At 37.6% G+C, this 17,270-nt stretch overlaps 1 protein-coding gene across 2 annotated transcripts; it reads left to right on the plus strand.

Annotated features, from left to right (window-relative positions):
• Window positions 1-1,901: 1,901 nt before the first annotated feature.
• OR56A1 (olfactory receptor family 56 subfamily A member 1) lies at window positions 1,902-16,922 on the plus strand. Of its 2 annotated transcripts, none has more exons than XM_077964761.1 (2): window positions 1,902-1,956; window positions 8,539-16,922. In XM_077964761.1, the coding sequence occupies exon 2, from the start codon at window positions 8,573-8,575 to the stop codon at window positions 9,515-9,517; it is 945 nt and encodes a 314-aa protein (XP_077820887.1). In that variant the 5' UTR covers window positions 1,902-1,956; window positions 8,539-8,572; the 3' UTR covers window positions 9,518-16,922. The 2 variants fall into 2 exon arrangements, with proteins under 2 accessions (XP_077820887.1, XP_077820886.1); XM_077964760.1 differs by lacking the exon at window positions 1,902-1,956 and adding an exon at window positions 5,503-5,559.
• Window positions 16,923-17,270: the final 348 nt, after the last annotated feature.

Raw genomic sequence — 17,270 nt, forward strand, 5'->3', positions numbered from 1 at the left:
TAAGAATGATGGTTTCCAGCTGCATCCATGTCCCTACAAAGGACACAAACTCATCCTTTCCATGTCTCTCTGTGTTAAGGCTTTTTTGACTCACTTGACCTGAAATGATCTTCCCATCAGGATTTTGTATATTTCCTTTTGTATGATTACCAAAAGTTTCTGAATTTAGGTGTTTTATATTTTATTTCTATTATCAAAATAGTAAAATCTAAAAAATAATTTAAAAATACATAGTATATGCACATGGTTCTAATTTTAAAAGCTGAAAATGTTATTTATTAAAAGTAATTCATTCTCTGTATTAGTTAGTATTATTTTTGACTGCACATAATAGAAAGCCCAAATAGTCATAGCTTAAACAAATTAAACTTTTCTTCTCCTTAATGTAAAGGACGTTCAGGGGTGGACATCTAGAGCCAAAATTAGATCATCACAAAGACATCAATGGCCCCAGTTTATCTGTTTCTTCTTCACTCTGTTTAGAAGATGGTGAGGCATATAATCTTCATTTCCCAGCTGAGTTAGTTCACATCAAAGAGTCTTCTTGGAGGCTCCATCACATGACATCAATTAACATCTGGAGTCTGGGAAGTGTCATACTTTTGCAGTATACCTGGGTACCCCAAGAAAATCATGATTTTTGTTACTAAGGAATAATAGGGAATATTGAGTAAACACCGATCTCTAATATACTGTTCTATTTCTGTCTTTCAAGCACACATTTGTCCTTCCCAGGGGCAACTACTATAAATTACTTGTGTCTCCTTCCAGAAGCAACTTGATTATACATAAGAATATATACACACATACTTAGGTATTGATATATTGAGTATATAAATATTTATATGTATTGGATGTATTTGTATCTATGGATAAATACACATATGAGTTCATTTGTACAGCATTACAATATAATTTTGTTAAGTTTTCTATGCTCTGTTTGTTCTTCTCGCATCTCCGCTGAACAATATATCTTAGAAATTATGCAAATATATTTAGAGGTACCTATTTTCTTTTAAAAATCACATAATTAGAATGAAATCTTATTGAAGGTAGGAGCCATGCTTGTCTTATCACCATTGTATACAATGTCTAAGTTTGAAGAGCTTAGTACATCATTTCAGAACTGGGATTCAAATTTGCATTCAAATTGAATGACTTTACTCCTATGCTTATCCACAACCTCAATATAATAAAAAAGTTTGGCAGATTTGTCTGTATTCAACTCTTTTCACATTCCTTAGGAGATAAAAATATTTGTTAGTTTAGAAAAGTTAATAGTTTACTGAACTTGATTTTCTAAAATCTTGTTTAGAATTGCAATACCTATAGCCATATTCATCAGTGTAAGTGGAGACTAGAGAGGAGTCATTTAGAACACAGACATTAGACCAGGTAGAGGAGGTTTGAATGTGGCTGGCTATGTGATTTGGGGCAAGGCTTTCTCTCTTTCTCCCCTATACAGTGGGGATAATAGTTTCTAACCTGAAGAATTGCTTTTTCATATCTAAGGGAGATGATTGAATGAGAAAAAAATACATAAAACTTCAGTAATTTAGGGCACTCAGAAAGCACCCAAAACATTGGAGTTATTATAAAGGAGTTGCTCTATTGTCTCTTTTTCTGTATTTTCATCTATGTCTGTGTGTCAGACTTACATACCAGATTCCTGGATTCTGGGTTTTAGAAAATTTATTATCTTAGTTTCAAACCACTTCATCACTAACACCCCTACTTCCTACCTGTTGGGACACAATAAGACAGGCTTCCCCAGGGACTCAGTTCCTCCTCCTCCAAGTCTCTGCTTCCCAAGCCATGTTTTCCCATCTGTGTCTAAGAAGGCAGGTAAGAGAGGGTAAAGAGTTCATAAAACCCTCATGATTTATTCACCAAAATCCTAGCATGGCCACCCCTACAGCAGTTACAACACAAAGAGCTCATTCTTCTGCATCCTCTGTAAGTCCCAGGGCCAAGGGAGGGGAGCCTAAGTTATATTGGACCTAGACAGGAAGAGTGACGGGGAGGATACAGGCAGGCAGGGATCCTTTCCTTATAGGCAGAGAGGTGGGAAGTGTGGCAACTCGATCCATTATGATCCTGAAAGCTTCAGTAAACAGCCTCCTAGATTGCATTTCTTCCTTCTGCCTACAGATAGGAGAGTTTGATTTTCTTACTTGGGTAGGGTATGTAGTGCAGGTGAAAGACTGGGCTTCATCTTGCCTGGCCAGGAACAAAAGGTCTATAGATATCACAATGGGATAAAGGGCATAGAGATAGAGCAGAGCCAGGAATGCTGGGTTAAGTTTGTCACCACTGGTTACCTGGAACATGGGTTCAAAGAAAGTACTGATGAAGAAGCTGGTCAATATTTCCCTGAACTTTGTCTCAGAAGAACAGTTTAAAATAGAAAAATATAACTTTCTTTAGACTCTTAGAAAATTCTTCATATTTAATCAATATCTTTTTTCTGTGATTTCTCTCTGGTGGTCCTTATTTTGTCCTTTTCCCCTAAATAGCCATTTGTAAATTTTAATGTAATCATTGATATTCTTGTTTTCTGGAGGCCACACACATACAATTTGTAAAAATGACCCCCTCCTTCAGTAGAGAGCAATGCCTCTTATCATCCTGTAACTCTATGGCTGTGTCTCAGTTTGACAAAAAACTTTTTAATGCGTAGTGCCCTGTCTTGGATAGTACAGTCTAGATGTACTCATAGGAACAGGATTGAGAAAGATTCTCAACTACTTTGCTCTTGGCATTGTACTTCTGAAATTAAATTAATACACATAAAATACTCAGAAGAGTGTCTGGTACATACTAGATACTTGGTTCATGTTGGTTAATATTGTCAATCAAGTTTTAGAAACAATAAATTAATTTTTACTCTATGGACCACATTATTGGCTTATGTTTATATATGTACTTCCACTTGCTGGAACATCTAGACATCTGTTCCCTTTTCTTTTCCTCCTGTTCCAGACTTTCTCACTCCTCCATGCCCATTTTCCAATTTTCGGTAGTGAAGAAATGGACTTTAACAGAGTTAGAGCCTAGGTGATAACACTGGATGGGTGGAGGCAAGTGTCCTGGGCTCATTCAGGCAGTAGAGCTTTGACTCTTCATGAGCAAACAGCTAAAGTATGATGAATGGAAGCAGATAGGAGGATTGATCCGCAGGTGTCATCTGAGGAGCAAGAAGAGATATGAAGATTATGTCAAACAATGCTAGAAAAGGACAGAGCATTAATGGGGATGTACATCAGGGATGGTAAAATAGAATGTTGAGGGATGAGGTTCAAACAGAAGGAAGACTCATGTAGGAAGATGAGATTCCTGCTTGGATAAATTGGTAATGATCTTGACAGGATGAAATTAAAACAATTCTTACCAACATTAGGAGCAAGTGGATCATTTTATGTATGTATTAGGAAAAAGAGAAGACCCATTAAGTCAGAAACCTAGCAAGGGCTTTTTCATCAAGCAAGTGGGTGAATCTCGGGGGGCACCAGTGAGCAGTGGCATAAATAGATCCCTGAGTTCCATCATGTATTCTGTGCCATGCCCCGCTTCCCTCTAGTCCACCACACAACCCTCCTGTGGCCACCCTTTACAATATTGATCAGAACTTCCCTTTCCCCTCCTCGTGCACCTCTGCCCACTGAAATTGTGGTTAATTCTCCTTTCTCACTCTTCCTCCTTAAAATTTTCCATCTGTGTAAAACACCAAGGCCGATAATGCCAAAATGTTTTTCAGTGGACTTTTATTAAGAATCTGTGGGGTGTCAGAGCACGTAGTATGTGCAAATGGAAAAGTACCCTTTATCTATCCTCAGATATTTCACAGTAGAGTGGAGGGAGATAGGTACAAAAACAATGTGCTAAGGTTTACAGAGAAAATTTAATAATAGTAGAAGTGGCTTGCTCAGTGAAGTAGCTACCTCAATTATCTTACTTTCCTTCTGAATATTTAGTCTTTCCCTGAACATATAAATAAACATACTGCAGTATCTTTCATTTCTGCCTTGCTTTTTCCTCTATTATAAGCTTGAAATGAATTTCTTTAGTTACATAGTCAACTTTTCCTATCTACACTTCCTTACTTACTAGCTCTCCAGCTCCTTCATTCTGGTTTCCGTTGCTACCAGTCAAATGAATCTCTCTTGGCCAGGTTACCAATGACACACCCTTATTATAATATTTAATGAATATTCACTGTCCTTATGTTATTAAACTTCTACTTGACTAACAAGTTGGTAAAACCCTTCTTGAAATTTTCCTCTTGGTTTTTTTGTAGGGTATCTTATTCTTAAGATTTTCTTTATACCTTTCTAGCCCTTCCATTTATGTCTCCTTTTTCCAACCCTTCAATGTTGCTATTTTCTAGGGTTCCAATCTTAGCCTTGTGCTATTCCAACTCTACAGGCTATGTTCTAACGCTTTCTGAATTTATGTCCTAAACTATAATCCTTCCAATTTTCTCAAACTCTTCAGTTTGAAACAAACAAAAACAAATCTATGTGTGGCGATTATAAACACCTCAGTCTTGACATATCCCAGAACACGCTAATCTTACTCATTTACCTGTATTTTACATCTTGGTGATGCAACTTATATACTCAAGCCAGTAAATTGGGGGTCACTCTGGGCTTCTCACCTATTTTCTCCTTTACAACAAATCTGTCAATAAACTCTGTCTATGTGACTTCTGGAAGACGCCCCTTCTCCCTATCCTCAGTGCCTAAGCCTTTGTTCAGTTGCACATTATTTCTCACCTGGGCTATTGCAGCCACCATTCTTTCTATTTCTGCTCTCTTGCCTTACCCAAGTTCATGAATAATAATGTGTCCAGAGTGATCTTTCTGTATGTACCCTAAATCTGGTCATGTCTCTCTTCTAATGGCAATATTTTTTTTCCATTTCTCTTCATCCATATGACTAGTTCTAAAATCTTCAGTATAGAAAACATACTTAAGATCTGGCTTTTTCTTTTATCAACTCCATTTTTGGCTCTTTCTTTCAACTCCTTATCCTTTTGGCTCCAGTCCGATTAAATATTGCATAGAATTTCCTTCCAAAGTTATTCTCAGACTCATCTCCATACTTTCACATAATCCAGTTTTTTGTATCTTCGGTACACTACACAGATTCAATGCATGTAAATCATCCACATCTATTTAAACAAAACTCAACTAAGTTGTTAGCAACTTTAGGAAAGCTTCTCTTTTCCTCTATGGTTGAGTTCAGAAATTTTCCTTTGTGCCTTCCTATTATTCTGCTCATATGCCTAATTAACTCATTCTACAAATATTTTTAGCCATTTCATGTCAAGCACTGTGCTAATTGATGTTATTTTCATGGCATGAAATGTCTAATTGGGCATTGGAAGAAGGAGTATGTAAGCAACTTATCATACAAATGTGTAACTACAAACGATGAGGATGGTTCAAAGTACTACAGAAACATAAAATAGGAGAACTTGATCTTGTGTGAAGGGGGTTAGAACAAACCTCTCGGAGAAGAGAGTATTTGAATTGAGATGTAAAGGATGAGTAGAAAGTGTTGTGTAGAAGCATAAGATGCACAGCCTTCCAAGAGAAGTGGGATCAGAAAGCTCACGTAATGTTTGAAGATCTGAAAGAAGGACGGTGTGGCTGAAGCTCAGGGAGCAAGGGAGATGGGGTGTTAGATGGAACTGAAAATGAGGAAGGAGGTAGATAATATACGGCATTGCCTGCTTTCCTTCCTTCCTTCCCTTCCTTCCTTCCTTCCTTCCTTCCTTCCTTCCTTCCATAATGATGTAGTCAGTTAACTATGTGTACTATCAAGCAATCTATCTATATCCTATATATATAGTGATGATAAAAGAAAAACCGCACATGGTTTCTTCCCTCGTGAACTTATGGTCTGATAAAGTTCAAGTAAAAAATTTCCTTTTTATAATATTAGCAATGAGAAGTCACTGAAATATTTTAATCATATGACTGGTAAGATTTATATTTAAAAACATTTATTTGATTTCAATGTAGAGAATGGTTTATAAGGAAACCTAGAGTGCATTAGCAGGCAATATCTACTTTTTTACTCGAGGTAATAGTACTTGGATGGTGAGAGTGGATATGGAGAAGTGGATGGATTCCAGGGCTAATTAAAAGGGAAAGTGACAGGTCTTAGTGGTTTCATCATGTACTTCGTGTCATTTTTAATGGGTAGAATAAATGTTCAAGATGTTTTCTGGGCGCTGGTTTCTAAAACTGACAAATATTTACACCAGTCACTGAAATGCTGGCAAAAGATCAGGTTTTTAAATTTTGGACTTGGTGAGCTTTGAATATCTTTGGGAGACTTAGGTTGATACATAAAGTAGGCTTCTGGAGAGGTCTAAGTGAGAAACGTATTTCAGTAATCATTTAATAACAGAGATGGTAATTGTCTAATGACATAGACAAGATAAAAGAAGTGGAAGAAAGGGGAAAACAGAGTATCAGAGAGGAAAGAAGAAAAGCAAAGAAAATGTAGGACTGAAGCTTTAAATTGACATCAATGTAGTGGATGAAGGATGTGTTTGAGAAAATGAGAGGGAGTGACCAGGAGGTATAAGGTAAACTAGAAGATTGTGATGTATAAATTAGGCCAAAGAGAGTGTTTCAAGGAAGAGGATTTGATCAACTGTTTCAACAAGAGTTAACAATAGGTAAGCTGTAGGTGATTTCTGAGAGCTGCTTTGTGGAACTAATGGAGATGGAAGCCAAATTGAAGTTAGTTGTGGAATGGATGTGAGGTGAGGGAAAGGAGACGGTGAGTGTAAATGCTTGTGAGAAGTTTATGCATGAAGGGAAGGGGAGAGTTAGAGAAAGAGCCAGAATTCAAAGCTGGGAGGGATGGGATCCATTTTTGAAGATGGGCAGATTATTTATTTTAATGAAAGGAAACAAGAAAAGGATGAGAGTATACACACATGATTTATAAGTCTTACAACATTTTATATAAATTTATAGGATCTAAGTGCAATTTTGTTCCATGCATAGATGGCATAGTAGTTAAGTCATGACTTTTACGGTATCCATCACCTGAATAATGTACATTATTCTCATTAAGTAATTTCTCATTATCCACCACCTCTTTTCCCCGTTACCCTTCCAAGTCTCCATTGTCAATCATTTCACTCTCTACATCCATATGTACACATTTTGAACACATACTTATGAGTGAGAACATGCAATATTTGTCTTTTTGTGTCTGGCTTATTTCATTTAAGATAATGGCCTCCAGTTCTATCTATGTTGCTGCAAAAGACACGATTTCATCCTTCTTAATAGCTGAGTAGTATTCCATTGGGTGTATGCCATATTTTCCTTATCCTATCATCTGTTGTTGAAATTTTGGGTAGATTCCATATCTTTGCTACTGTGAATAGTGCTGTGATAAACATACCAGTACAATTATCTTTTTGATATATCATTTTCTTTTCCTTTAGGTAGATACCTAGTAGTAGGACTTTTGGATCTAATGGTAGTTCTATTTTTATCTCTTTCAGGAATTTCCATACTGTTTTCCATTGAAGCTATACTAATTTACAATTCCCACCAATTGCATATAAAAGTTCCCTTATACATGTTAGCATCCTTGCGAACATCTGTTATTTTTTGTATTTTTGATAATAGCCATTCAGACTAGGATAATACGTATCTCACTATGATTTTTAGGTTTGTAGATTTTATTTTGAAAAGTTGAGGAAAACTTTACTGATCCCATTTTACTTTCTCCATGAGGTAGTAGTTGATGTCATCTTCTGAAAGAAGTAATGTTTGAGGTTTGAAAAAATGAAGACATTTGGAAAATATTTTTTTTTTCTAGAGAAGAAAGTTGATTAGGGAAGATTTGTAGGGTGTAATACTGAAGGCACATTTAAGGTTAATGATCACAAATTTATAGTAAAACCAGCCTTTTCTTTCTTTTTTTTTTAAGTTTTATTCCAGGAGCACTAGGATGCTCAGGCTCAGGTTGTGGGAAATGAATAGTTATGTTCATATAGATTGAAATTTTAGCAAAGGGATGATTTAACCAAATTTACATTCTATTTTCTTCTAGTATACCATGAGTTTGGATAAGAGATGTAACAAAAATATCCATCTGAAATTATATTGGTGTATAGTAGAAAGCAAAGACCTAATTAAAGCTATTTTTCTCCAAAATGGTTTATTAAAAAACCTTCTCATCTACCATTGCTTTTCTTACACTGGTAACATACTGGCTTAATTTGTTGCGCGTTTATAATATGTTTTAATGTATACTGAGGTTACTGCATGTCAGTACCCTTTTTTCAAAACTTCATAGGTTTTTCATTCATTCATTTTTCTTCGTAGACCACACAATTATTTATCAAGTCTCACAATTCTACCTTTAGAATATTGGCTGAAATTTGCCTTACTTGGCAAAAGTGAACCACCTATCATTGGCTTCCTAAAGAGTAAGTGAAAGGGATAATTTTTAAAGCAATTTGTAAAAATAACCTCTTGTATCTGCCCATACACACAGTCATGAGAAGCCTACTCAGCTTACGATTCAGCCTATGGCATCACCCAGCAATGACTCCGCTGCTCCAGTCTCTGAATTCCTCCTCATCTGCTTCCCCGACTTCCAGAGTTGGCAGCACTGGCTGTCCCTGCCCCTCAGCCTTCTCTTCCTCCTGGCCATGGGGGCTAACACCACCCTCCTGATCACCATCCAGCTGGAGGCCTTGCTGTACCAGCCCCTGTACTACCTGCTCAGCCTCCTCTCCCTGCTGGACATCGTACTCTGCCTCACCGTCATCCCCAAGGTCCTGGCCATCTTCTGGTTTGACCTCAGGTTGATCAGTTTCCCTGCCTGCTTCTTCCAGATGTTCATCATGAACAGTTTCCTCCCCATAGAGTCCTGCACGTTTATGGTCATGGCCTATGACTGTTACGTGGCCATCTGCCACCCACTGCGGTACCCGTCCATTATCACTAATCAATTTGTGGCCAAAGCTAGTGTCTTCATTGTGGTGCAGAATGCCTTTCTTACTGTACCCATTCCTATCCTCACTTCCCTGCTCCATTACTGTGGGAAAAACGTCATTGAGAACTGCATCTGTGCCAACCTGTCTGTGTCCAGGCTCTCCTGTGATAATTTCACCCTTAACAGAATCTACCAATTTGTGGCTGGTTGGACCTTGCTGGGCTTGGATTTCATCCTCATCTTCCTCTCTTACACCTTCATTCTAAGAGCCATGCTTAGATTCAAAGCAGAGGGGGCAGCAGTGAAGGCCCTGAGCACATGTGGCTCCCACTTCATCCTCATTCTTTTCTTCAGCACCATACTGCTGGTTTTGGTGTTGATAAATGTGGCCAGAAAGAAGGTCCCCATGGACATCCTGATCCTGCTCAATGTCCTTCATCACCTTATTCCTCCTGCATTGAACCGTATTGTGTATGGGGTTCGGACCAAAGAGATAAAACAGGGAATTCAAAAACTACTGCAGAGAACGAGGTGAATACGTAAAACATTTCTGATACCTCCTGTTCTTCCTCTTCAGTGATTTTACTTATGCAGTGAAGTAAAGAAATGTCAGTGAGTATTTATTGCATGCACTGAGACTCCCTTCATTACTGAACCAGATTCCTTCTTTCACTTTCCTTGCCTGGTTCAGGTGGAGGTAGGCAAGGGGAAGAAAATTGTATTTATTGAGTGGCTGCTTTGAACCTCGACAATTACATTTAAGTAATTTAATCTTCAGCGCATCTCTGCAGGCATTGTTACTTTCATTTCACATAGTAGAAAAAAGAGATGCTTTTAGGAAGGGAAATGACCAAAGATCACATATGTGGGAAGCAAAAAGAATAAAACCTAGGCTCTTTCTACATAGTTGAAATGTCTCCTCAATTGCAATTGAAGCTGAAGACCAGCCTTTGCTTTCCTTTGACCTGTATTTTGTCTTTCTGGATGTCCACAGGTATTTTCTGACTATTCTTACTTCTTTGAGACCCAAGGGACTTCTCAGAGAAGGCCGAGTCTTGCCTGACAAAACTTCTGCTGGGCAACAAGAAAGGAGCTTGACAACAATATAAATCAATGCCAGCTTTCTATTCTATCCTACATAGCCTCATCACCTTAGAGAGAGTCTTGAAAGTGAGGATGGATGCAGACAGGGAGAAGGGACTCAAAGAGGGTAGAAAACAGGAAAGCTGACTAGGACGTTGTGTTAACCATTTTCCCTATATGTTTAAGCTACACATTTAGTGAACCGAATATCAGGTCTTATTTGATCTGTCGACTGCCCAAGTACTGTAGTTGAATGTGGGAAGATATGGCATAGTGTCAGGTTTCTGGATAATAATGGTTCCAGTTAGGTGAATAAAGAACCTACACTGTTTATTTACAGATAATTTAATGTAAACAATCATTTAAATGGTATTGGAGTCAATGATGGAAAAAAGGAGGCTCAAGTAGCAGAGAGATAGTATCTATGGGAAGAAAATTCCACTTGGAAAGAGGTTAGGTCATTAGAACCTAAAAGATTAGGAAGTGGCCCATAGAACTGGATCTCAGATATCTGAGGAAGGATGCTGTCTCTAATTGGTACTTGAGCCATAGGACCTCAGAGGATGTGGCCCTCAGAGCTGGGACTAAAATCTTTGAGGATGGGGCACTACCTTGATGTTGCTGGTATTTTTGAGGGAGTTCAATGAGGCTGATTTTGGGAGTTAAACAAAAACCAGAACCAACCAATCAACCAATCTGGAGACTAGAATCAATTTCACTTCAAGGATAAAGAGTTGCTGCTAAGGAAGACTGACAAGACAGGAAGAGACAGAAAGAGCAAGTGTCCCTCTCCGTGTTTCAACCTTCTAATGTTTTCATTGCTCTCTGTAGGTAGAAACTCAGAGACAGCTGGCAAAGAAGGATTTGACTCCCAGTGCCAGTATGACAGAGTACAGTATGGATGGCAGGCTTGGTACTGAGAGGTAAGTGTTATTAACAGGCACAGCTCCAATCTTCCTTGGGTCTGAAAGCTTGTGACTATGGAGGAGCACCAATAACATCACCCTGCAGTGCACTGTTCCTACCAGGGAACTAGAGTCAGAATCAAGTCTGCTAGTGTGGGTAGGTGGAGAAACATGACATCATGTTTAGAGTCAGCATTCATAGCTATGAAGGAATTGACGTGAAGCTGGTAAAAGGAGTAAGATCAACTGCCCCACGTTGTAGGGATTAGATAAAGTAACTCCAACCCAATGCCGGTGTGGGCTCTAGGGGGAGAGTTTCTTCCAGTCACTCAACAACAGCAGGAAAGAAAAATTATACCCATTGGCTTACAGGAAGGGGCTCTTAGTACCTTCAGGGTTGGCTCTCATTGTTTCAAGCCAGAGCCACAGGTGTAACTCAGTATCTGTCATTTTTTTTATTTAGAAGAGAATTCTCTAATAGAACTTCTCTCCATCTCACAGTTGCTAGGAGAGTTTTATCTCACTGCTTTCCTATTGTCCCTCAGAGGATACAAAGGCCAACTTCATTACTGATTTTCAAAAATAATGCTCATAATGAAAATCAAACTTCTTGTGTTTTGAGCACTTGCAATATACCAATGTCTATGAATAATAATTACTTTTCATAAGAGCCTTCTATACATGATTATAAAAGTGAGTTTTTAAAAAGGAATCTAATAGGATATAATTCATAGAAATATAATGTGTCTGTAATCAGGTGATATTTTCAAGCATTTGGTCAACTCCATTGGTCTTTCCAGGAATTCCTTCCCTGCATCTGCCATGATTTCACCCAGGAGCAAGCCCAGAATGAACACAAAGAGGAATCTATGCTATTTGGGCCAAAACTCAGATGTTAATTCCTAAACCAGGCTTCTGTAGATCAATGCAAATGGCCAACACAATTATGAGACGCTTGACTCAAACTGGGTGTACATAAGGATAGGAACTACCAACTTTGTTGTAGGGATTTGTAAAGGTTGGAGTGACCAAGAGAGCAGTGGGACAACAGTGGTCACTCCTCACAGTAACTAGCACAGCTCTCGCATATTGAGGGGCTCAGTAAACATTTCCTTACTTATGATATTGAATTAGCTAAGTGAAGAGTTGAAAAATCATGTCTAATTTTAACCTCTAGTTTCCCAGTAGTAGAGTCCTAAATGTAACAAATGGATAAGCCACATACTTCAAGTTGGCTCTCTGCTCTGGTTCTAAGTACAGAGGTTTAGAGTACCACAGATTTCTCATAAAATTGTCGCACTCACTGCAAGTGGTGAAGTAACTGGTCTCAAGGTCTTAGATAGGCTTTGAAGTAAAGCCTCATACAGATGATAAAGGAGCAAGATAACCAAAGAATCCGACTTTGAAGAGCAGACCCAACTCTGCTGTGAAGTTCCCATAGCAAAATGTTAAAACATGTCCTCTCTGTAAAGGTTTTCAACCACTGTCTTGAGTGGATATAATGAAGTAGTATAAATTAAAGGCATTTTAAATGGATGGGGTACAGATGTTTTGTCAATTTTTTAAACTGAGAAAATCTATGAAGATTTGGTTTGCTGGTACAATCTGAATATGTTCCAACTGCATTGGAAGAGGGTGCATTCAGAGCATGAGAAGAGAGACAGGAGTAGCTTTCCAAAGGTCACTCCCCTCACTCCCTGGTTTGCAGGTTAGTCACATTTGCATGAGGAACACAGCCTCTTGAGAAGGAAGATCTGATATCATTGAACATTGCTATTCAATACCATAGCTGACTTAAATCAAGGCCAGTGGAAAGAAAGAATAACAAGTCCTCTGGAATTAAGTTGGAGGAAGAAGGGACCCTATGTTGGTAGCCAAAGCTCAAAACAAAGACCTAAGTATTGCTGAGGGAACAATACTACATTTTCCATTTATCACAGAAAGGTTTTTAGTGCCTAGCCATCCTGATACTTTATTATGCTTTGGTGTATATTCTAGGCAGTGAGAGTTCTGAGATATCAGAGACCAAGTTTAGGGCATCAAGACTGTGCAACTGTAGAACCTAAACAGCAACCTCTGAAGTTAAGCAAACTCTTCATAGTTGGCAAGTCAACATTGCCCCTTTGTGGCTCTTTGTAGGAATAGCAGTACTGTAGTGAATGCCGGTTCTCAATCTCAGGTGTTTGAAAGAGGATGGGGAAGTCTGTTTAGAAAACTCCTGTACTTCCTGCTCATAGGGCACATAGGGACTTGAGAGATTAATTTAACAAATAAAAGAGACATACCAATTTATACGATGATTTTCTTTCCTTCAGCAACATTTAAAAGTCAATACCAAATCACTGACATGAGTCAGGTATTCATAAGGATAGTAAATATCCTTGGTGTTTCATACCATATTACATTATCAGCATTTGGCTGAGTACTGTATATAATAACAACATTTCTTCATGTATTCAACCAAAAATTAGTTATTGAGTTCTTTATGTGTGATTAGCACTATGAACATACAGGAAAACTATCTTTTAGAGAGATTATTGTCAAAATAGCCCATGAATTATAATTCCCATTTTTGCAGATGAGGCAACTGAGTAAAATGATAAATTATGCATAGTCGTTTAATGAATAGGGACCAGAGTCAAAATTGAGAGTTAAGGCATTTTGCTACATAAACCCATTTTTTCCTACTTCAGAGTCTAGGGATTGAGGTATATTTTTGATTTTTCACTGAATAGATTTGTAGTTTCCTAAGTTTTTCCTGCTCCAGATTATAGATATCAAAGGCAGAGTACACCAAAAACTCATCAAGCATTGAATTAGTCAATGCAAGTAAAGTTAGTTACTATAACAATGATAGCACAGTGGCCAACACAATAAAAGTTTACTTCTCATCCACATCTCATTCCCATGCATGAGGGCTTTGCTCCACATCAACATTTAGGGACCCATGCTTTTTTTATTACATGGATCCTCCATGTTCTGCATTCTTAGAGAACTTCACTGGTGCTTTTAAATCTGGCTGGCGAGCCAGAAAGAGAAAGAATATGCAGGATCTTGTAAGCTTTAGGGCCCCAAACTAGGAGAGACATCATTTTCTCTATCATTTCATAGGCCAGACTCCTCACATAGATCCAGCTGCTTGCAAAGGAGCCTTGATCATAAATTTTCATTTCTATTTTTCCTACATATGCAATATGCTTACCTCCTTACCAAGGGAGACCACCCAAGCTCTCGTCTGATCACTCTATGAAGCAAAAAATCCAAGACCTACAGATGTGTGTGGCCTTCTCCATCAGATCCCATTGTGATTTCTCTTTCACCAATGATGTTCCATCTCTCTATTAATGGTGGAGCAGATGATTTCCAACTGAAAATGAAGCATAGAATTCAGTTAGCAGTAACTTAATAGTAATGTGAGACTACTTTAGGAGCAGATATTGCAATATTTCTACTTACTGAGAGTGGGACAAGTTTCTTGATTACACATTGTTTGTGTTCTCTAGGAGGAACTCTCCTGATCATTGTTTTCAATGTCCTGACAACTGCTTTTTATCGTTTCTTTAATGCCATCTGCCTTTGGGGGTTTGTGCCTTTATTAATATTCCCATTATCCCAAATGTGCCTTTATTAATGTTCCCATTATCTTAAATGAAGCAAGCATCAAACAATGTGACTTCTTTTGGAGTGACACTGCATTTGAACCTACTTTCTACTTACAAAATATTAGTATCAGTACTTTAAATAAATTTTTATTTAATTGTGCATTTTTAAATTGATACATAATAATTATACGTATTTATGAAGTTATATACAGCATGTAGTGAGCAGGTCAGGGTAATTAGCATATCCATCATCTCAAACACTTATCATTTCTTTGTGTTGGGTAGATGCGATATTCTTTCTTCTAGCTATTTGAAAATACACAATGTATTATTGTTGACTATTATCATCCTTTAGTGCTGTAAAACAATAGAACTTGTTTCTCCTTTCTAATTGTAATTTGCGTAGGATCAACATATTTTTAAATTCTAAATCAAAAACTTTCTTTAAAAGTCAAGTTCGTGTTTCTTTGGCAATAAACCCCCTCAAAGGCCTAATAGGTTCTTGATCTATCTGTATCAGGTCAGTTCAATGTGCTAGTGATCACACTCAAAGGATTTTCTTAGGCATAATTTCCATACTTTTCTTTTCTTTATTGTCTTCTCCCTTTCTCCATGCCACTCTTTTTCTACTTAATGATGCTTATCTTAAGGCCGTCAGACTTGAGAAGGACTGCTATACACATCATCTAACTTTTTATCAGGCTGGATTTCTATCAGTCTTCTTTACTCAAAGGAATTCTAAAATATTCTCTTAACTTTTGACCTCCAAAAATGGGTAAAAGATGGAAGCATTCTCCTAAAAAACTGGCACAAGGCAAGGATGACTTCTCTCACCACTTCTATTCAACATAGTATTAGAAGTCCTAGCCAGAGCAATCAGGCAAGAGAAAGAAATAAAGTCCATCCAAATAAGAAGACAGGAAGTCAAGCTATCTCTGTTTGCAGATGACATGATTCTATATATAGAAAACCTCATAGTCCAGGCCCAAAAGCTCCTTCAACTGATAAACAACATTAGTAAAGTTGTAGGATACAAAATTAATGTACAAAAATCACTAGCATTCCTATATAACACCAACAACCAAACTGAGATCCAAATTAGAAAGGCAATCCCATTCACAAGTGCCACACAAAAAGCAAAATACCAAGGAATACAGCTATTCAGGGAGGTGAAAGAACTCTACAGTGAGAATTACCAAACACTGCTCAAATAAATCAGAGGAGACACAAACGAATGGACAGACATCCCATGCTCATGGATAGGAACAATCAATATCATTAAAATCACTATACTGCCCAAAGCAATTTACAGATTCAATGCTATTCCAGTCAAATTACCAATGACATTCTTTACAGAACTAGAAAAAACTATTTTAAAATTCATATGAAACAAAAAAAGAGCCTTAATAGCCAAAGAATTTCAGTTCCTAGCTTAGGACTGTTCAAACATATATTTGAAATCTGCCTTGACATTCTGCTATGATTATGTCAAGATCCTGGTATTTGATTGGAAACAATGTATTTTCTGCTTAGCTTTTGAGTTTATGCAGAATTCTTGTGGTCTGTCAAGAGATGCTGTTGTTACTGTGTGGTGGGGAAGGAGACCTACATGAGTCAACACTCCTTGAAAAAATAAACCTTGATATATTTTCTGAAACAGTCACTAGATCTCTTATATTTACCAGTATACTTATGATAGAATTAAGACTGTGTCCTGTTTAAGAAAGAGGTTGAGAGACTTTCCTTAAACCTGTGCGTACTCCTGGAAAAGTAAATGCTAGTTTGCCTGTAGATAGAGCCAAGAGAGGGATCAAGGTCTCATTTCTCCTTGAATTCACAGAGTGATGAATTGAATAATGTGCCTAAATTCTTTGAGAAAAAGCCTTCTGATATTCACTTTTGGCATAATGAGACTTGAATTTTAAGTTTGGAAGTCAGGTTTAGTATCTTAGTTATGCTATTGCCTGACATATTGTCTTATTAAATTGGAAAGACAATTGGGAGGCAATTGAATTATGTGGGCGGGTCTTTCCTGCACCCATAATTCTCATGATAGTGAATGAGTCTCATAAGATCTGCTGGTTTAAAAAAACTGGAGTTTCCCTGCACAAGCTCCTCTCTTTTCCTGCCACCATCCATGCAAGATATAAATTGCTCCTTCTTGTCTTTTGCCATGATTGTGAGGCTTCCTCAGCCATGTGGAATTTAAGTCCAATTAAACCTATTTTTTTTGTAAATTGCCCAGTTTCAGATATGTCTTTATCAGCAGCATGAGAAAATGGACTAATACATGATGTATCACATTTATTGATTTGCATGTGTTGAACCATTTTTGCATTCCTGGGATAAATCCCACTTGATGATGATGTATTATCTTTTTGGTGTATTGGTGGGTTTGATTTGCTAGTATTTTGTGGAGGATTTTTACAACTATGTTCATCAAGAGTATGGGCTTGTGTTTTATTTTCTGTTGTGTCCTTGTTTGTTTTTGGTGTCAGGGTAGTAGTAGCCTTTCAGAATGAGTTAGGAATAATTCCCTCCTCTTTAATTTTTTGGAATAGTTTCAGAAGAATTGGTGTTATTTCTTCTTTACAAATTTGGTAGTATAAGGCAGTAAAACTTTCTGGCCTTGTGCTTTTTTTTGTTGGCAGGCTTTTTATTACTGATTCAATCTCATTACTCGCTATTGGCATTTTCA

Source organism: Macaca mulatta, chromosome 14, assembly GCF_049350105.2.
Source record: "Macaca mulatta isolate MMU2019108-1 chromosome 14, T2T-MMU8v2.0, whole genome shotgun sequence".
NCBI lineage: Eukaryota > Metazoa > Chordata > Mammalia > Primates > Cercopithecidae > Macaca > Macaca mulatta.